The sequence below is a fragment of the Ursus americanus genome, chromosome 18 (genome assembly GCF_024610735.1).
Source record: "Ursus americanus isolate L20-20 chromosome 18, mUrsAme1.1.p, whole genome shotgun sequence".
Lineage (NCBI taxonomy): Eukaryota > Metazoa > Chordata > Mammalia > Carnivora > Ursidae > Ursus > Ursus americanus.
In genome coordinates, this window is record NC_142144.1 from 34,246,644 (window position 1) to 34,268,112 (window position 21,469).

Consider the following 21,469-nt stretch of genomic DNA (forward strand, 5'->3'; position numbering starts at 1 on the left):
AGATCACAGCCTGAGCTCCCAGACCCGTGAAGATGAGGAATGTGCTCAACACCCTCTGCTCTCCCACAGACACCTCAAGACACAACGCAAATGATATGACTACTCAACGCTTGTAGTCTTACGACTTGTAAACGACTTGGGAAATCGCGAAATTTCATTTACAACTGCAACAACATGCCCAGAAGTGAGCTCCGCAGCAGAAAGCGGAGGCAATCCTCTCCCAGACAGCCCTGCTTTTTTTAGATGGTGTCTGTGTGGGTCGAATCTGTGGCAGCCATAAGTAAAAGCTAATGGAGTCTGCCACAAACCTTCGCCGCCGCCTCCTGTGGAGAACATGACTTAGCCCAGTTTATCTGCTTAAAGTATGTTTCTTTACATGGCTGCCGATCAAAAAAATGCCTTCTAGCATTTGGCTCCCAGACCCAAGGCTCCACTGACAATCTCTGAAGAGCCAAGGGAAGGAGAGGAAAATCAGAAAGAATCAAACATTGAGCTGAAGTGGCAAAATCTGCTTCCCTTTGCATCTCGCTAATTCTGATTGGGGCAGGAAATAATCATGGGACTACAAGGGCTGAGACAGGTCTGCAATTTCCACGTTCTTAATGAGTGTAGACAGCTCATTTTAGAGACTGTGAGTGCCATCATTAGAGAACTCAGGAGGAAGCCTCCAACAGGCAGCCACACAGGAGCTCTGCAGACAGCACAGCTGGGAAGTTCAAAGTCACCTCAAAGAGAAGGTACACTAGAGAACACCCGTACTTAACTGTGAAGTGCAAATTAAAGAAATAGAGAACAGTGTAAATTCAAAAGTGCAAATGGACTTCTTCCTTCTTCTTTTATAAAGAAAGGGGATTGTCTCTCAAAATGTAACTGTTAATTATATAACCATTTGGATAACAAAGAAAGATTTGCACTAAATTCCCAAAACTCCTATTTAAATGAACAAAAGCATCATCTAGTGGCAATATACTCAAACTGCAAACACATGATCAATTCAGAATTCATGTTGTGATGACCTCACGTCACCTTGGCACTGCAAATTCTCTCACAGTATACCCATGGGATCTTCAGCAGGACCAACCCTACACCTAGAGCAGTGATTCTCAATCTTGGTGTATTAGAATCATCTAGAGAACTTCTAAAAGGGATGAAATTTAACATTCTTAATGGATGCAACGAGGCTCAATAAAGGCTAAGGGGAAGTCATTGCAAGATAACATACTAAGAAGTGTATTTACAAAGGAAATAAATGCATTTTGATTTCTGTACTTACCTTGGGTTTCGCACAGAGACCAAAGTCAATCAGCTTTACCTTATGATATTCATCAAACAACAAATTTTCCTGGGAAAACAAAGATATTTTTTTCATTAACTGTGTATTGACTTCCTTATATCACATCCTACCTCTAGCCATTTCTAAAAACGATTTCTAAATAAATAAGATTTTTTTTCACATATAAGACATTTATTTCCACAGTATTTCCCATCATAAGCTTTTAAAAATAGAAAGGAAATTTAGGTATTCAAGGATTGACAGGTTTTTAAGGGAGAAACACTTTATATACTATACAGTATATATATTTGGGATAAAAGCAAACATTTTAAAAAGTATAAAAATAAACAAAAAGATGCAAACACAATATATTTTGGCTGGAATTTCAAGAGATTTTTTTTCTTCTCTTTCCCCTTTACTTCAAGAGTTACAAATACTTTTGAAGCAGCATATATTTTGCACTTGTGGTTTTTTATTGTGCGGTTAAGGAACCTGAAAGTCTGCACGACTGGGGTCATCTATTTAGCCTTCCCATTCTTTTCTTTCTTCTTTGATGAATAAAGGTTTTCCTAGAGTTTGGCCAACAAGTTACAGACTTCTTGACCTTTGCACCACACGTTCACAACAAGACAGGCCCGCCATCTGAGATTCTCAACAGAACCTGGAGTATAACAGAACTGGAGCTGGCTGATGACAGCAGAGCTACCTAGCTGTTCAACAAGAAAGTTACAATATTTTGTATTTTTCCAAATTCAGTAAATGTAATGCAGGCCTCTGCTTCCATATGATAAGCATTTTCCGCTCTTCTAAAACCCTTTGTCCAGTTACATTTCTGCCTGCAGTCCCTGCCACTGGAGGCTCTGCGTGATGTAGTCCAGGCAGCAGCAAAACCAATAAATAAGATTTAAGATTGTTTATATTAAACAGCCTGGGAACAACAGAATGAAAATCATTAAAAAAGAATGAAATGACAAGAAGTACAGAAGGGGAAGAGGAAGAATGTTGATAAATACCCTGCTTCCCCTCAAGACACTTCAGCATAAACCATTTTCTTCTCCTTGGTGCTCTGAGGTTCAACTACAAGCAAACACAATATGTGCCAAACTAAAAGAATGAACTCAAAGCAAAGGGCTGGGTATAAACAGAGGGAGAAGGATAGCAACATTGACATATTTTGCCAACCAATTCTAGGTTCCTTTTTTTTTTTTTTAAGATTTATTTATTTATGTGACAGAGAGACAGCCAGCGAGAGAGGGAACACAAGCAGGGGGAGTGGGAGAGGAAGAAGCAGGCTCCCAGCGGAGGAGCCTGATGTGGGGCTGGATCCCAGAACGCCGGGATCACGCCCTGAGCCGAAGGCAGACGCTTAACGATTGCGCTACCCAGGCACCCCTAGGTCCCTGACCCTAATATCAAATAACATAAAATCTACGTTCACCATTATCCATATTAGAGCCTGCAGACTTAAGAGTATTCACATTTTTATTCTGTTCCTGAAAATTAGAGACTGTTCATTCCATTGAACTGTTCCCTTCTGAGGCATAAGGGAATTAAAATTAAAGGAAGATGAGGTTAGGAAAAGAGTATTGAGAGGAAAATATTCAATGACAATATTCTCGAAAATACTCAAAACTCTTCTTTGCGAGAGATAAAATCCTGAGGTTTATATTCCCCAGCTGATTACAAAGACATTCGTAGTGTTGCCCACAACTAACAAATATATAGAATGCCAATAATCAAGTATGTTCAAAAAGCCTACCGGCAGTCAAAAGGAAAAAAGGAAAAAAAAAAGTGATCCATTATGAGTGGAAGAAAAAAAGAAGCCAAGATAGACTACAAACAGAAGAACATTTGGAAAACTAGTAATTACTGGTAAATGGTGTTGAACTCTCAGGAGAGCATGTGTGACAGCCACTTACTGGTTTGAGGTCCCTGTGAGCATAGCCCTGGCTGTGCACATAAGCAACCGCAGAAACTATCTGCCGGAAGACAACTCGGGTCTCCTCCTCGGACAGGCGATCTTGGGAAATTATGTAGTCAAACAGCTCTCCTCCGGGGCAATACTTCAGTAACAACAGAGACACAGAAATGTTGTTATTATCCAGAAAAATCACTCCAGGGGAATTAAAACAAAAAATTATACTTAACTCAGAGATACTATTAATTCAACTTCAAGGCAAGGAAAACAAGTGAGGCATATTCAAAAATATCCTCTCAGGATCAAACAAGTCAACAATTACCCCAGAAAAGAGATCAATAGCAGTTTTATGGTCTCAAGCAGCTTTATGACTAGTAAGTAGAAGGAAAACCAAAAAACACTGTGTGTGGTTTTTCTTTTTAAGATTTATTTATTTATTCGAAAAAGAGTAAGTGAGAATGCAAGAGTAGGGGGTGGAGTGTCAGAGGGAGAGGGAGAGAGAGAATCTCCAGCAAATTCCCCCGCTAAATGCAGAGCCCAATGCAGGGCTCCATCCAGAGACCCTGGGATCATGACCTGAGCCAAAACCAAGAATCAGACGCTCAACTGACCAAGCCACCCAGGCACCCTAACACTATGATTTTTAAGTCCATTCAGGGTTTTATATTTCTGTAGCAAAGTACTAAAACCCATTCTCATCTTTTTTATTTATTTTATTTTTTGAGAGAGAGAGAGCACAAGCAGAGGGAGGGGCAGAGAGAGAGAGAGAGAGAGAGAGAATCCTCAAACAGACTCCCTGCTAAATGCAGAGCCTGGGGGCGCCTGGGTGGCTCAGTCGTTAAGCGTCTGCCTTCGGCTCAGGGCGTGATCCCGGCGTTCTGGGATTGAACCCCACATCAGGCTCCTCCACTGGAAGCCTGCTTCTTCCTCTCCCACTCCCCCTGCTTGTGTTCCCTCTCTCGCTGGCTGTCTATCTCTGTCAAATAAATAAATAAAATCTAAAAAAAAATAAAAAATACAAAAAATAAATGCAGAGCCTGATGCAGGGCTCTTCCCAGGACCCCGAGATCATGACCTGAGCTGAAATCAAGAGCTGGCTGTTTCACTGACTGAGCCACCCAGGCGCCCCAACATTATGAATTTTAAAATATGCTCTTGAAATAGAGCTAATCTATGAAAATGATATGCAGTTACAAATTATTTGGCTGAGACTAAAGAAAATGAAACAAGAGATGAATGATGGAAGTTCTAAAGACTTTATGTTTCAGACCCAAAAGGGCAGTTAAAACTTGAAAGAGTCTGATTCATATAACTCGTGTATTGAAAGTTACCTATAGGCTGTGAGTTGAACTATGTCTCCCAAAAAGATATGTGCAAGTCCTAACATCAGGTACCAATATACATGACATTATTTAGGTCTTTGTAGATACGATCAAGTCCAAATGAAGTCATACTGGACCAGGGTGAACCCTAATCCAATGACTGTGTTATTACATGAAAAGGGAAATCTGGACAAAGACACACACAGAGAAGAAAATGCCATTTAGAGACAGGCAGAGATTGGAGTGGTACAAGCTAAGGAATGCCAGAGGTTGTCAGTAACCATCAGAAACTAGGTAAAAAGCACAGAACAGATTCTCCAGAAGAAACCAACCTTGCCCACACCTTGATGTCAGACTTCTAGCTTCCAGAACAGTGAGACAATAAGTTTCTGTTGTTTTAAATCACCAACTTTGTGGTAGTTTGCTATGGCAGCCCTAGACTAATATGCCATGTAAAACGGAAATGGATCCTGCCCTCTAGGAACAAATTCTAAAATATTCTGTTCATTAATCCTAACCCCATTAGGAGTATATTGGAAAGCATGCATTTACAATGAATCTCCAACTTATTTTATACGTCTACTTAATCTAAATTGTTTTAGAACTCAAACAGGCAAGCCGCTTAACATTTCTTTTAATCTTTCAGGTGAAACATACTTTTCCCTTAACTATTGATAAAGTGAATAGAAATGGTCTGAATATTTGATTTCCCCCCAAAATTGGTATGTCGAAATCCTAACCCCCAAAAGCTGATGGTACTAGGAGGTGGAGCCTTTGGGAAGTGATTAGGACATGAGGGTGGAGCCCTCATGAATGGAATTAATGTTCTTATAAATGAGATTCCAGAGAGATCCCTTGGCCCCTCTACCATTAAGGACACAGCAAGAAGGCACCAGCTATGAATCAGAAGAGGGCCCTCACCTGACCATGCCAGTGCCTTGACCTTGGAATTGTGAGAAATAAACTACCCAGTCCGTGACATCTGTTATAGTAGCCCAAACGGACTAAGACGGTGACCAAATACCTTTAAGTCTCTAGACCACACTACTAACCTCAAGAACAATGAATATTTTGTTGGCTGTCTCTAGCACATGGTAGAGTTGACATATATGCTGATGTCTCAGGTTCTTCAAGGCCTCAATCTCCGTTTTGACCCGGGGCAGATCACTCTGTGACAAAACACATTACATGAGCAATAAACCTATTTGGGAAGTACACCAAGCATTAATGTCAACAGCTTTAATACTGAGTAGCAAAAGCAACCAACAGCCTCAAAACAAATTGTTCAAAAGCACAGAAAAATATACCAAAAATTATTTGTATGTACATAAAAAAAAAAAAAAGCCTTGAGGATTTTATGAAAGACAAGTTTGATGTGGGTCAATAGTACAAAATCCAGAAAAATCAAAACAATCTCAGACTCCCTTAGAAGGTTAGCATTCCAAACAAGGAAAATAACAGAGACATGCCTGCACTACCATTTTCAGTCTTAGCAGTGTCCCTTCAAGAAGCATGCTGAGCTAAAAACTGGTGATGTAGGTGAAAGATACGCAGGTCTTCACTGTCTCAATCTTCTACCTTTTCTATGGGCTTAAAATTTTTCAAAACACAAAGTTAGTTGGAAAGGGGGAAGAGCCAAGCTGAAAAAATTTCCAAGTCCATATTAAAGACAGAAATCTAGATATCCATGAAATAACAAGTAAAACTTTATTGTAAAAAGAGGCTCAATCTAATGATCAGTGGCTTAACATCCAATTATGTAGGACCATATAGATGTCAGGTCTTGACCAGGATCAACTGTAACTTTAACTATTTCAAAATGACAATCTTTTTTTCTTCTCTTTTGGGAGGAATGGGAATCTGATAACTAAAACCCCGGAAGAAAAAAAATATAATTAAAGTCCTAGAAAGTAAAATAAGCAAAAGAACAACAAAAAATAAAAAAACAAGTTTAGAAATAATGACTTAACATCATTATATTGATGCTTTAGAATAAGTTTTGAGTATCAGTGTAGTAATACATTTTGGAAAAACATTTCATAGTTTGTTATTAAAGCATTTATAGCATTCACATGAATAAGGCATACTGAAGTTATAACTGAAGTTTAAATTGCTTAAGGGGATTAAATTAATCAGATTTGTAATCAATGCTTTAAATGCTCAAGAAAAATGGTTTTTAATGCTTTTTTATTAGTTTAATAAATACAATACTGAACAATAAAAAACAAAAACACTGAAGGAGAACCTGAATTGTCGGTTGATAGATTATTAAAAATAGGTTCTGATTAGGTCACTAATCATCAAAGAATTGAGTGATACTGCAATAATAAAACTCCTCACATTCCCTCTGACTTATCTAAGTATGTTGACCAGCACTTCTTTCCTTAAAAATAAAAAATAAGAAAAATAAATAAAAATAAATAAGGTAACAATTGATGTTGAATTCTGTCTCAATTCAATAAGGAAGACCAAAAGAAGTCCAATGTGTCTAATTTTAAAATGTATTTTCAGTAAATTGTTATTTTTTATGTTTGATAATTATCAACATTTATAAAATGTGCTGTTTTACACTACTACTAATTATAATGCTAACTTAATCCACAAGAAAAAACGTTTTTAACACTCAGAGATTTTTAGTTAGAGAAAAAAATGATTTTTTTAGTGTTTTCTAACTCATCTTCAAAAAAAAGAAAGGGCCACAGATCCATACTATGAGACTAGTGAATTCCCAACAGAAGGAGACGAGAACAAAGAAAAACAAAGAAACTGTATGAAGGAAGGTAAAAGAATTAAAAACAAAAGACCACTCAGGGTGACTTCAAACACTGGAAAGGGGTAAAACAGGCCCAAAAAGACCATCAAAAGAGACTTATCTTCCCTTAATATAAAAACAAAAAACTTTAGGTACATTAAAACCAAGACCACATATTGGTTGAATGGGCTGCTTTAAGAGGTAATGAGCAGCTCAATCCTGGAAGCATCCATGTAGAAGAGAAAGAGGCTGATTACAAAAAGGATTTCATGAGATAACTTCTCAGGTCACTTTGAATAAAACTCTAGGACTAAGATCTACCGATAGTAAAAAGAGATCAACATTTAGTAACAGTGTCATGGGGAGATATTAATACCCAGAAACACATGCAAGACTATGAAACAACTGTAAGAGAATGGATCCTACCAACTCCAGATGTGTACCACTGCCCAGCATTAAAATTAAATTGCCCTTCCCTGGTTTTAAAACCAGAGATTTGGGGCGCCTGGGTGGCACAGCGGTTAAGCGTCTGCCTTCGGCTCAGGGCGTGATCCCGGCGTTATGGGATCGAGCCCCACATCAGGCTCTTCTGCTGTGAGCCTGCTTCTTCCTCTCCCACTCCCCCTGCTTGTGTTCCCTCTCTCGCTGGCTGTCTCTATCTCTGTCGAATGAATAAATAAAAAAAAAAATCTTTAAAAAAAATAAATAAATAAAAAAATAAAACCAGAGATTTATACATAACTGGCGATTTAAAAAACAAGCCAAAAAAAGAAAAGCTATAGAAAGATGATTCTAATAAAAGTAGTAACCAGAACATTCAAGCAAATTCAGGTTTTAATTTACAAAACTGATCTATACATATTTTTAAAATAATTTTAAACTTACCCCTAGTGCATTTTTATCCATGATTTTTATAGCTACCATTTCTCCGGTGAGGATATGGCAGGCAAGTTTGACCTTTGCAAAGCCACCTAAGTATAGGAAAACATATTATGAAGAGATAAGCAAGAGTAACCTAAAATCATCATCAGAGCAACCTGAGGACGCAGGCACAAAACCTTTCCACATGCTTTTATTTTCTTTTTTTTTTTTTTTAAGATTTTATTTTTTAGTAATCGCAATATCCAATGAGGGGCTCAAACTCACAACCCTGAGATCAGAAGTTGCACACTCCAGCTAAGCCAGCCAGGTGCCCCTCCATTTGCTTTTAAAAAGCTCTATCAATCCATATTTTCCTGGAAGTTTGTGGCTCTTTCTTCCTGTTGCTTCCAAACTGCTAGCCATGTCTCTAACCTCTCCTCATCCACTGCCTAGCTGAAGATTTTTTTTTTACCATGATAGTATCTTTAACTTTGGGTTGAAGAAATAGGAAAACAGAATTTGCTGTTTAGAAATTTGCTTTACAATTGACATTGCAATTAAATTTGCTTTATAATTAACACTACTAGAACACAATATAAAGTTGCTGAGACAAAAAGACAACAGGAAACATCCACTCAGTTTAAAAACTGGATCAAAAGCTGGATAAATGTCTACACATCAGTATCTAAAAGAAATTGCCAACTTGGGGAACCTGGGTGGCTTAGTCAATTAAGCCTCTGCCTTCAGCTCAGGTCATGATCCCAGGGTCCTGCTCAGCGGGGAGCCTGCTTCTCCCTCTCCCGGAACCCCTCCCCCTCTGCTTGTGCGTGCTCGCTCTCTCAAATAAATAAAATCTTTAAAAAAAAAAAAAGAAAGAAAGAAAGAAAAAGAAAAGAGGGGTGCCTGGGTGGCTCAGATGGTTAAGCATCTGCCTTCAGCTCAGGTCATGATCTCTGGGTCCTGGGATCGAGCCCCACATTGGGCTCCTGGCTCAGCAGAGAGTCTGTTTCTCCTTCTCCCTCTGCCTCTCCCCTGCTCATGCTCTCTCTATCTCTCTGTCTCAAATGAATAAATAAAATCTTTAAAGAAAAAAAAAAGGAAAGGAAAGGAAAGGGAAAAGAAAAGAAAAGAAAAGAAAAGAAAAGAAAAGAAAAGAAAAGAAAAGAAATTGCCAACATAACATTTCTAAAAAGAAGCTTCTGGTAGTCCCTCCTATGGTCTTCCCCATCTCGGTAAATGGCAACTCAACATTTTCCAAAAACCCAGGAGCCATCCTTAGCCCTTCTCTTTTGTAGCACACTCCATATCCAACCCATCAACAAACCCCATTGGCTCTGTCTTCAAAACACATCAATCAGTGTTACTTGGGGGAAAAGAGGCAGGTACTGACTGGAAACTTTCTGTCTTGATCTGAACAGGGAACACGTAGGTGGATGTATACATAAAACTCCATCAAGATGAGTGTACTTTGCATATTTTATTGTGCTGTACCTCAATAAATTAAAATACACACACACACCCTTTCACTAGCCACCATAATCCCAACCTTTCACTACCTTCACTGCTATCACCCTCATACAAGTCACCATCATTTCTAGCATCACTCACCTGAATTACTGCAGTAAACTCCTAACATCTCCCTGCTTCTGCCCCCGCCTTTCCCAGCCCAAGCTTTTCACAACCAAGCAGCCAGAGTGACCCTTTAAAACAAAGGTCAGATAGATCACTCCTTGGCTCAAAACTCTCCGGTGACGTTTATTCTAAATAAAAGGATCTACTAGGCCTCTCCTACTACTCTCCTCTCTCTTGCTCCACTTTTTCTTTCTAAAGTAGGTTGAAGAATTTTAAAATTATACTGAAAAGCTCATGACTGCCCAAATGCACTATATTCTCAAATAGTTGATCTGTCCTCTGCCTCTGCGGAAAAAAACAATTACCTGTCCCAATAGTTTCATATAATTCATAGTATTTGAGAAGTTCATCATAATCTTTCATAGTCCTCCTGGAGGTTTATACAATATTACACAAAGAACCTGTAAGACAGAAATAGTACATGATCAAAAAAGGAACTACTATGAGATTATCTCCTCCACTCTTGTAAGCGCATATATAAATATGTCATAGGCATATAAATGATACCAGAAAAACTGATCAGCTATATGGTAAAACAAACAGGATTCCTATCTCATACCATATATAAAAATCAACTGTAGATCAAGGAAAGGCATATACGAAAGATAAACCTTTAAAAATTTTTAAAGAATATTGTGTGATTTTAGGACAGAAGAAAATCTTTTAAATAGATACAGAAAGTACTAATCATAAAAAAATCATACATTAAACATTAAAATTCAGAACTTTTGCATGTCTTAAAAAAAGAAAACTATAAATGTGAGAAAATATTTGTAACACTTATAACAATAGATTTTTATCCAGAATATATTATATACAATATAGAAAAAGACAACCCAAAAGAAAAAAGCAAATGAAATAAAAAGGCATTTCATAAAAAAACACAAATGACCAGTAAAAACATGAAAAAATGTTCAGTTTTATTAGTCATCAGGGAAATGCAAATTAAGATTCCAATAATATACAATTTTAAGAAACATATAATGAGATACATATTTTATTACTATGCTCCACAATTTACATGTGTACACATACAGTTGATCCTCACACAATACAGGGGTTAAGGGCAAGGACTCCCTTGCATGGTCAAAAATCCACATTTAACTTTTGACTCCCCCAAAACTTAACTACTAACAGCCTACTGTTGACAGGAAGCCTTATCAATAGCATCAACAGTCAATTAACACATATTTTGTGTTTCATATGTATTATATACTAAATTCTTACAATAAGGTAAATTAGAGAAAAGAAAACGTTAGTAAGAAAATCATAAGGAAGAGGGATGCCTGGGTGGCTCAGTGGGTTAAGCATCTGATTCTTGGTTTTGGTTCAGGTCATGATCTCAGGGTCCTGGGATGGAGTCCAGCATTGGGCTCCTTGCACAGCAGGGAGCCTGCTTCTCCCTCTGCCTCCCATTCTCCCTGCTTGTGCTCTCTCTCTTGCTCTCTGACGAATAAAGAAATAAAATCTTAAAAAAAAAAAATCCATGTATAAGTAGACCCACACATTTCAAAACTGTGTTGTTCAAGGGTCAACTACACTCTTAAGTATGTATCAAAAAATATATATAAAAATTAGCTGTAAAAGTCTTAGGTAGATCTTACTTGATTTTATCTTTTTGAGTTTTAAAATTAAGTAGAATTACAGGGGCGCCTGGGTGGCACAGCGGTTAAAGCGTCTGCCTTCAGCTCAGGGCATGATCCCGGTGTCATGGGATCGAGCCCCACATCAGGCTCTTCCGCTATGAGCCTGCTTCTTCCTCTCCCACTCCCCCTGCCTGTGTTCCCTCGCTCGCTGGCTGTCTCTATCTCTGTCGAATAAATAAATAAAATCTTTAAAAAATAAATAAATAAATAAAATTAAGTAGAATTACAAAAAAAATCATGGGGATGAGTAGAGCCCTGTTGTGTACATGAATACCTAAGGTCACAATCATGTCAGCTTTGTCTCATTTGTGGAGGATATGCTGTTAGTTGACTTTAACTAGAGATTAGCAGTATATCAGGCAGAAGTGCTAGTGTAGTCAAGACTGTCAACCCTGAATTTTTTTTTCATTTATCATGCAGATGAAATCACTGAGCACCTACGATGTGTCAGACCTGCATTTTACACTAACTCTATAATGGAGAAGAAAAGAAATGTGGTCCCTGCCCTCATGAATCTTGCATTCCAGCAGAGAAGACAAAAAGCAAATAAGTAGAGAATAAATAATTAAAAGTTGTCATACACACTGGGAAAGAAATAGGCAATAATGGTCAGAATGGGTTGCTGAGAAGGTAATATTTAAGCCAAGATCCAATCCAAAGGATGAAAAGTGAGAAAAAGAAAATCAGCCCTCCGGTAATCAAATCGGAGGTGCTGTTGAAATGATCATGATCCTTTCTTTGACTGACTGCTGTTTTCTCACCAATGATTTCCTCCCACCACCTGCTTCCTTAAGAGACCCACCCACTGAAATGCCACAGCTCTTTGACAGTATCCTTTCTAAAACTGGTCCTTGCTTCCCTAATCCTTCTGAAAATCACCAGCACAGCTCAAACCCTCAAGCCCCTTTTCGGTTCCTAGGGAGTATGGTTTCTCTTGCTGCACAAAGCTAAGAATCACCTAATTTTTTTGGGGGGGGGGTTGTTTTGTTTTCAAAACTCAGGTAAGCTTCCTAATGTTTTTTTACTACAGATGTGTTTAGTGGTCTTTGGTCAGTAGGCCTCAACAGGAGTTGTGAGCCCAAAAAGAAGGACAGGAAGAAAGTATTCCAAAAAGAGGGAATTTAGGTGCAAAGATCCCGGGGGGAAAAAAAAGGCCTACATGTACTGAACTGAAACTGCTTTTAGGGGTACCAGCAAATGGAAATGCAGATTTGGAGCTGGGACAACTGGTTAGCCACATGGAAAAAAAGAATACTGTATCTCTCATACCACACACAAAATCAATTACAGTTAGTGTAAAGACTTAAAAGCGAAAGACAAATCTTTAAAATGTAGACAGCTAAGGTCTTCCCCATACCAGGCCTATAGTTAGGAGTGGGAAAAGGCAGAAAGGAAAAAGAAAAGAATTAGAAGAATATAGCTTCATGAAAGCCAAGAAAGAAGAAAAAAGTAAAACAAGTAAAAGTTTCTAGGAAGTAGATTTCTAAAATTTTCTAAAAGTTCACATATACATAGGTAAAGTCCTAAGACTTAAGTCTCAGTACTGCAAAGTGGAGCTTTCTTTATGGGTAGACATGGGGTGAAAGATCTCTGAACCTATATAGAAATGGCTTCTCTAAAGGGCTCCCTTCTTAAAGGCTGGTACGGAAGGACAGAGCTGGGGATTTCAACCTTGGGAAGAGATACCCCAATACCCCATAGAAAGCCAAGCAAGAATCAGGAAGCCCAGGGAAGTGGAGGTCACTGAGCCAGGCACAAAGAATCTCTCATATAACCCAGCACAGCACACCAGGACTCTAGAGTTCACAAAGGGGTTTGAGCCCATACCCAGCTAGTAAGGAAATTCTCCTTTGCCTGGCCTGACCCCTGTGCACAAATCTCCCTTGGGGACCTAGCAGTAGACTAGCTATGGCAGAACAGGGTTCAGGATCCTCAGATCCCATTCTCTCTAACACCTCAAAAAATTAAGTGAGTACATGCATATCCAACTGGGACTTGGGAAATGAAGTTCCAACTGGAAAGGGCAAGGCTCATCCACCTTGATAACTGCCTCTTGTAGTGGAAACCTGCTGTTAGTGCTCATTTCTAGAGCCAGATAGTCTCCCTTCACCAATAGGCAGAGCTCTAGCAAGCCTGCCAAAGGCTTGGGATTGATGAGTGGCCAGCACCGTGTTCACTACCTTCCTGTTCTCTGTTCCTTATCCCGTCTCATCCAGAGCTGAGTGGCCGGCACGTTAATAAGCCTTAAAAATGGTCATAACTGGGACGCCTGGGTGGCTCAGTGAGTTAAGCATCTGCCTTCAGCTCAGGTCATGATCCTAAGGTCTTGGGATCAAGTCCCATATCAGGCTCCTTGCTCAGCAGAGAGCTACTTCTCCCTCTGCCTGCTGCTCTCACTCACACTCTCTCTCTGACAAATAAATAAATAAAGTTTTTTTTTTTTTAAATGCTCATGACTTTGGAAGATCTAGAATGAGAGTTCTACCTCAGGAGTGTGGTGAATTTATTAAAAAAAAAAAAAAAAGTAAAAAGGGAGATCCTTACTACAATGAGGATGGGACATCTTCTTAAATTGAGGTAGAGAAAAAACTGAATGAAAAGCCCAAGAGCTGCAAAGAGTATTTTTTCAAATATCCTTTTAAGTCTCCTTTTAAAATGCCTAAAGCACTCTGATTCCATGAATCATTTTACTTAGAGATAAAAGATAAATTACTGTCAGCAAGTAAAAAGCCTTCAAAAATTTGGTCAGTGAATAGAACACTAGAGCAGGAGCTTTGGAAGGAAGATTAAAACTCAAGGAAAACATCAGCCTAAAAAAAAAACCAGTTTTAATCTCAATGTCAAAGCTATTACAGCAAGAAAGATAAAGATCATGGGCAAAAGACGTTCTGATCCAATAAATAGCCATTTCCTAGGAAGAGATGGCATTGGACCAACTTAATCAGCAGGATGAACTTGTAATCTAGCTGAACCTGCCTGAATGGGGTAGCGCAATGGAAGAAGCAAAGTCAGATCACAGAAAGTTGGGGAAATAAAATATTCTGCTTCCGCTGGAGTGGCAAAAGTTACTTCAGGTAAGGAGACATCACAGAGGTCATATTTATTCTCACTGGCACCTGAGGCACAGGATTAAAAAGATCCTTAACAGCACTACTAATTCAGAACTCTTTTAAAGAGTATTTGTCAGTGGGGCAAGGTGGGAATAAACTGGAACCACACCCAAAAGTCAGGGTTCATAGGACTAAGAAATTTCAAAACAAGCAACAACAGCAGTAAAAGTATAGTCAACACAACTCTTTGAGATCCTGGGGCACCTGGCTGGCTCAGTCAGTGGAACGTGCAACTCTTGATCTCATGGTTGTGAGTCTGAGTCCCACACTGGGTGTACAGACTACTTAAAAGTAAAATCTCTTAAAAAAAAAAAAAAAAAAAAGAGGGGCACCTGGGTGGCTCAGTCAGTTAAGTATCTGCCTTCAGCTTGGGTCATGATCCCAGGGTCCTGGGATTGAGCCCCGAGTCTGGTTCCCTGCTCAGCGGGCAGTCCGCTTCTCCCTCTCCCTTTGCTCCTCCTCCTGTTCGTGATCTTTCTCCTTCTCTCTCTCAAAATAAATAAAATCTAGAAAGAGGGGCACCTGGGTGGCTCAGTCGTTGTCTGCCTTTAGCTCAGGGCGTGATCCCGGCGTTCTGGGATCCAGCCCCACATCAGGCTCCTCGGCTGGGAGCCTGCTCCGTCCTCTCCCACTCCCGCTGGCTGTCTCTCTTTGTCAAATAAATAAATAAAATCTTAAAAAAAAAAAAAAAAACTAGAAAGAAAGAAAGAGAGAGAAAGAAAGAAAGAAAGAAAGAAAGAAAGAAAGAAAGAGGGAAAGAAAGAAAGAAAACGGGGGGCCTGGGTGGCTCAGTTAAGCGTCTGACTCTTGATTTCAGATCAGGTCATGATCTCAGGGTCATGGGATCGAGCCCCACATCAGGCTCTGCACTGGGCCTGGAGCCTGCTTAGGATTCTCTCTCCTCCTCTGCCCCTCTCCACCGCTCACACACTCTCTCCCTCAAAAAAAAAAAAAAAAAAAAAAGGAAAGAGAGAAAGAAATCTTTGGGATCCTGATGAGGTAGAAGAGAAAGAGCAGAAGATTAGAAATGGGGGAACATCGGGCTATAAATCTGTTTAGAAAGTTGCCTGCTATAAAAGTAGGTTATCAGGTTCATTAGAGAACAAAGCCCCAACCAAGGCAGTATTAGGGTATTCAGAACACAGGGGCTGAAGAGGAAACACCAAAAGACATTTCAAAGTTTAAAAACCATGAGATGGAAATGGACAAAGGCCTCACAAAATATAAGAATTCTAATTGCCAACTGCACATGTCTAAATTCCATACAAAGGACTGGGCTTTGTTGCCACACTCAAAAGGAGACAACCATTTGCATGACACTGGAATTCATTTCCCCAGATGAGAGATAAAAGAATTCACAATTAACTTGATGGGTTTCTCCCAAATGAGTTTTGAACTTCCAGGTCATGGCTTTGAGTCAACTAGCAGAAATCAACTTGTGCCAATGTAAGACAGAACCAAACACCTTCTCTTCTTTATCTACCCCTCCCCAAATTATACCATGTTTTTGGATGAGTAATACAAATGTGGGCCTCAATTATATCTACTGAATCCAGGGAATATCATTTTTGCTACTGTAAAAGAAAACTGGTGTTTGCACTTCGAACTGCTATAATGACAGCAGAGTTCACTTGGTTTTTAAATTTTGTGGAGCTGGCTCTAAATATTCTTAAGTGCCCTGTTTACCCTCTAGAGTTTGGAAATATAGAACATAGGAAGGATGGGACTGGAGGAACCCAACTTTGTAGCTACCTAAAGGAAATATACGATCCATGTGAAAGGCAGCCTCTCAATTGTGGATAATGAAGAAAACCAGACCCCAATCAGATACCTGATGTCCTTCTCGGAGTAAGAATAGCCGGCATGTATATTTGGGATCTTGAACTTCTGTGAGGCAACAAGGATCTGCTTAGGTAATAGATTTATCATTAAATTGTATAGAGAGCAACAAAATGGGAGCAATTTCTTACTAACGGTATTATCTGAGCTATGCTATTACCTACCGGGTATACATTTATCTCATCTATGAGCTTGGTAAGATACTGATGCTGAGGATATTTCAAATAAGAAGCAGAATACCGAATGGCGTATAAGGTGGCCTTGTAATTGATACATTTAATCAACATCCTGTCCTGCTCCTTTGCAGAGGATTCTGGGAGCACCAACGAAGAGGCATTCATTCCTAAAAGCGTTAAGGGACCCATCTGCCCATCTGGCTGGTCCACAGTAAATAAACAAGAAAGTCAGATCCACTGGTGAAAGAAGCCCATGATGGTGCAGTAAGGGAGTTTCCGATTTCTCCCACACAACATAGTAAACAGAAACCATATTTTGAACGAAAAAGTTAGGGAACGCTGGCTTCTAAGCAAGTAAGCAAGACTCCAGGTACCTCTGAAACCCGCCGCCACTTTCCCCCATTCCACTACCAAAGAGAAATAACAAAGGTGAAGCTCAAGAACAATTATTCATGCTAGCTGCTACAGGTCTGTTCGCTTTCTTGGGATGCTCTCCCTTGGAGTTTCCCTTTTTCCCACCGGTTTCTTGGTGGTGCTGCTCCTTTTACTGCTTTGGCAGTCAGGGTATATACCTTTTAGTGTGAGCCTCTTAAGCCACTACTTTAGGAAGGTGAAGAAGAGGAAGGATTTGGACTCTGAAAAGGGAGTGGTAACACATAACGTGCAATGGGAACTCACGCCTCTCGCAGCCTCCTTCGTGGCAAACGTTTTGCCTGCCCCTCACCAATAACCCTGAGGTAGGTACGATCATTATCCCCACTTACAGAGGAGAAAACCGGGGGTCGGAAAGCCTGACTATATCATCCGGGAAGTGGGCTCGTAAGGTGGGGTTCCGAGGAAATTCTCCAGTCTCCTGTGAGCCAGGAGCAAGCTGGGCTCGCGCCGCCGCTCCCCCGCGCCGCACAGAGCCCGGACCCCGGCCCTACGTGGGGAGACACTGACCTGAGGGACTGAGGGCCGGGCGGGGCGGGGCCGGGTAGAAGCACACTGGAGCCGGCCAGCCGTCCCGAGCGACGCAGCGAGAGCCCAAAACCTCTAAGAAGCTATGGGATCCAGCCGCTTCCGCCCGCCAAGGAAATCAAAACTCCCGGGCCGGAAGGGGCGGGGCGCGGCGGGGGCGCGCGCGGCGCCGGGTCCGGATGAGGCGAGGGCGTGGGCGCGCGGTCGCGGTCGGACCGGCAGCCGTGAGGGCTGGACTGGGAATGGGACGGCAGAGTGGTTCTGGGCCTGCCGAGGCCCGGTGACGTAAGGCCTCGGTCTTTTGTCTGGGTACGCCTTCGCCGGAGGACAAGTGAAGGTTACCACGGGGCGTTAACTTGACCTAAGACCTTGGTCTTCTGTCTGGGTGCGCCTTCACCGGAGGGCAGGTGAAGGTTCTCCAGGGGGCGTGGACGTACAAAGTTTCCATAGAATTCAGCCTTCTTACGCCCTGCTTCCTAAAATTGATCTGCAGAGAAGTTGTTAGTCTTCACGGTTCTCATTTCGTCCTCTCCTTGCCCAGTGGCCCTTCTCCCATCAATCAAATACAAGTATATCTCTCCTCTCGCCAAATCTTACTAAAATGTGCGGCCACCAGAAATACACCGCCACCCCCCCGCCCGGGGGTCAAATTAACTGTCCATTAGGTAACTGAATGTACCGTAAACACCAACCCGGCCACACAATGGAATTCTTTCTAACACAGTTCACTGTCCGATCATTATGTGATTTTCATGTCTGTATGAATTACAATTGTAATGGTAACTCTATCTGGAAGAAAAAAAAATTACAGCTACAGGAAAGAAAACATTAAGTATAAATTTGCATATGTATTTTTAAAATAAACATTACTTTTGGGGGCACCTGGGTGTCTCAGTCAGTTAAGCAGCAGACTCTTGATTTCTGCTCAAATGATCTCAGGCTTATGAGATGGAGCCCCCAGTCGGGCTCCACGTTGGGCTTCTCTCTCTCCCTCTGCCCCTCCCCCACCAGCTCACACCCACGCTCTCTGTTTCTCTCTCCCCCTCAAAAAATAAAAGAGACATTTCTTTTTTAGAGCAGTTTTAGGTTCATAGCAAACTTAAGGGTAAGGTACAGACCCTAAAAACTGTGCCCCCACACATGCATAGCCACCCCCATTATCACTATCCCTCACCCAATCACCAAAGTAGTACATGCGTTACACTGATGAACCTACATTGACATATTATCACTCAAAGACCGTAGTTCACATCAGAGTTCCCTCTTGGTGTGTACATTTTATGGGTTTAGATAATGACATGTATCCACTACTATAGTTCATACAGAGTAGTTTTACAGCCCTAAAAATTCTCTGCTCTGCTCTACCTGCCCATGAAGCAATATCTGTGTGTGTGTGTATGATTATTATTTTACTGCAATGAAGTACAATAGGGTTCTGGATAAAAGATTTTCAAGCAGAGGGGTGCCTGGGTGGCTCAGTCGTTAAGCGTCTGCCTTCGGCTCAGGGCGTGATCTCGGAGTTCTGGGATCGAGCCCCATGTCAGGCTATTCTGCTGGGAGCCTGCTTCTTCCTCTCCCCTCTCCCACTCCCCCTGCTTGTGTTCCCTCTCTCGCTGGCTGTCTCTCTCTGTCAAATAAATAAATAAAATCTTAAAAAAAAAAAGATTTTCAAGCAGAAAAAATTGCATTAAGATAACATTCTGTGGACTGGAAATATGAATCAAGAGAAAAAAAGAGGAGAAACGAGCAAGTGTTAAAAAGAAGCTGTGTATCCCCAAAGGCAAGAGAAACGAAAGATAAAATGAATTTATGGGACTTCATCAAGATTAAAAGTTTCTGCACATCCAAGGAAACAGTCAGAAAAACTAAGAGGCAGCCCACGGAATGGGAGAATATATTTGCAAATGACACTACAGATAAAGGACTGGTATCCAAGATCTACAAAGAACTTCTCAAACTCAATACACGAGAAACAAATAAACAAATCAAAAAATGGGCAGAAGATATGAACAGACACTTTTCCAATGAAGACATACAAATGGCTAACAGACACATGAAAAAATGTTCAAAATCATTAGCCATCAAGGAAATTCAAATCAAAACCACACTGAGATACCACCTCACGCCAGTTAGAATGGCAAAAATAGACAAGGCAAGAAACAACAATTGTTGGAGAGGATGTGGAGAAAGGGGATCCCTCCTACATTGTTGGTGGGAATGCAAGTTGGTGCAGCCACTCTGGAAAACCGTGTGGAGGTCCCTTAAAAAGTTAAAAATTGAGCTACCCTATGATCCAGCCATTGCACTACTGGGTGTTTACCCCAAAGATACAGACGTAGTGAAGAGAAGGGCCATATGCACCCCAATGTTCATAGCAGCAATGTCCACAATAGCTAAATCGTGGAAGGAGCCGAGATGCCCTGCAACAGATGACTGGATTAAGAAGTTGTGGTCCATATATACAATGGAATATTACTCAGCTATCAGAAAGAACGAGTTCTCAACATTTGCTACAACATGGACGGCACTGGAGGAGATAATGCTTAGTGAAATAAGTCAAGCAGAGAAAGACAACTATCATATGATTTCTCTCATCTATGGAACATAAGAACTAGAATGATCAGTAGGGGAAGAAAGGGATAAAGAAAGGGGGGGTAATCAGAAGGGGGAATGAAACATGAGAGACTATGGACTATGAGAAACAAACTGAGGGCTACAGAGGGGAGGGGGGTGGGGGAATGGGATAGACCGGTGATGGGTAGTAAGGAGGGCACATATTGCATGGTGCACTGGGTGTTATACACAACTAATGAATCATCGAGCCTTACATCGAAAACCGGGGATGTACTGTATGGTGACTAACATAATATAATAAAAAATCATTATTAAATAAATAAATAAATAAATAAAGATAAGAAACTAAAAAAAAAAAAAAGAAGCTGTGTATTTTTGTGTATTTTTTTAAAGATTTTATTTATTTATTTGTCAGAGAGAGAGAGAGTAAGAGAGAGAGCACAAGCAGGGGGAGAGGCAGAGAGAGGGAGAAGCAGGGCCCCCACCGAGCAGAGAGCCCGAGCCAGACTTGATCCCAGGACCCCAAGATCACGACAGAGCCCAAGGCAGATGCTGAACTGACTGAGCCACCCAGGCGGCCCTGTTTCTGTATTTTTTCTTAATGGGTGATGGTGGATATCAAATCATTCAGTATTTCCAGTCCATTGGATAACTTTAAAGGAGTGATGTTACAGCTTTATTCTAAGATGTGTACAACAATCCAGCTTTTTAAAGATATATTTACAATAATCCCAAAATTATATTCTTAGACCATTCAGGATTATGAGAAAATGTAGATGTCTACTTTTTCAAAATTATTTTGAGTATACATATTTAAAAGAGTTTGGATATTACTGAATTGAGGAGAGTAATTATGCCACAAGGCAAAATAGTCCAGTGCAAGGAGGCAAGTCTCTGAGTTGTGAGGCCAGAAAGAAGCACCTAATCCAAACCAAATAATAATAATAATAATAATAAAAATAAAAACCTCTCAGTTACCTAAAAAAAAAAAAGAAGAAGAAGAAGTGCCTGATCCTCTGTCGGCCTGTTTCCTCATATGGATAATAAGGAGGTTGGATTACGTTTGTGCTGTTCTTGTTTCATGAGTCACTAACTGGGTGGGTCTGGCCATTTGGGATATAACGTGTCTACCAATAATTACACCATTACCAGCAATAAGATCCACTATGACTTTGTGAGCAATTATGTGCACTCACATGCATCATCTCTATAACCAAATGCCAGCCCCTCTCTCACAGTGTAATGTGTGCTATTCATTCTTCCACCAGTCACCAGTGCCTACCCTATGCCAGACCCTATTCAGGGCAATGCCAGAGAAAGGAAAACAAGAGATGTTGCTTCTGCCCAAGCAAGCTCACAGACAGAAGAGCCAGATTCAGATTCACAGACAACCAATTCTAATAAAA

General features: G+C 40.5%; 1 protein-coding gene and 1 pseudogene across 2 annotated transcripts in view; both read right to left on the reverse strand.

Annotated features, from left to right (window-relative positions):
* MELK (maternal embryonic leucine zipper kinase) overlaps nucleotides 1–17,582 on the reverse strand; it is an 83,357-nt gene extending 65,775 nt beyond the window's left edge. The window contains exons 1-6 of one of the 2 annotated variants that reach the window (XM_045780733.2): nucleotides 17,472–17,582; nucleotides 10,064–10,159; nucleotides 8,151–8,236; nucleotides 5,566–5,682; nucleotides 3,193–3,336; nucleotides 1,274–1,342 (exon numbers count right to left, since the gene is read on the reverse strand). In XM_045780733.2, the coding sequence (XP_045636689.2) occupies nucleotides 1,274–1,342; nucleotides 3,193–3,336; nucleotides 5,566–5,682; nucleotides 8,151–8,236; nucleotides 10,064–10,121 (474 nt within the window). In that variant the 5' untranslated portion in view covers nucleotides 10,122–10,159; nucleotides 17,472–17,582. Of the gene's footprint in view, nucleotides 1–1,273; nucleotides 1,343–3,192; nucleotides 3,337–5,565; nucleotides 5,683–8,150; nucleotides 8,237–10,063; nucleotides 10,160–16,345; nucleotides 16,402–17,471 lie in introns of those variants that run through there. The other variant, XM_045780734.2, reaches the window with a different exon arrangement.
* Nucleotides 1,487–2,160, reverse strand: LOC123781010 (interleukin-1 receptor-associated kinase 1-binding protein 1 pseudogene; annotated as a pseudogene).
* Nucleotides 17,583–21,469: the final 3,887 nt, after the last annotated feature.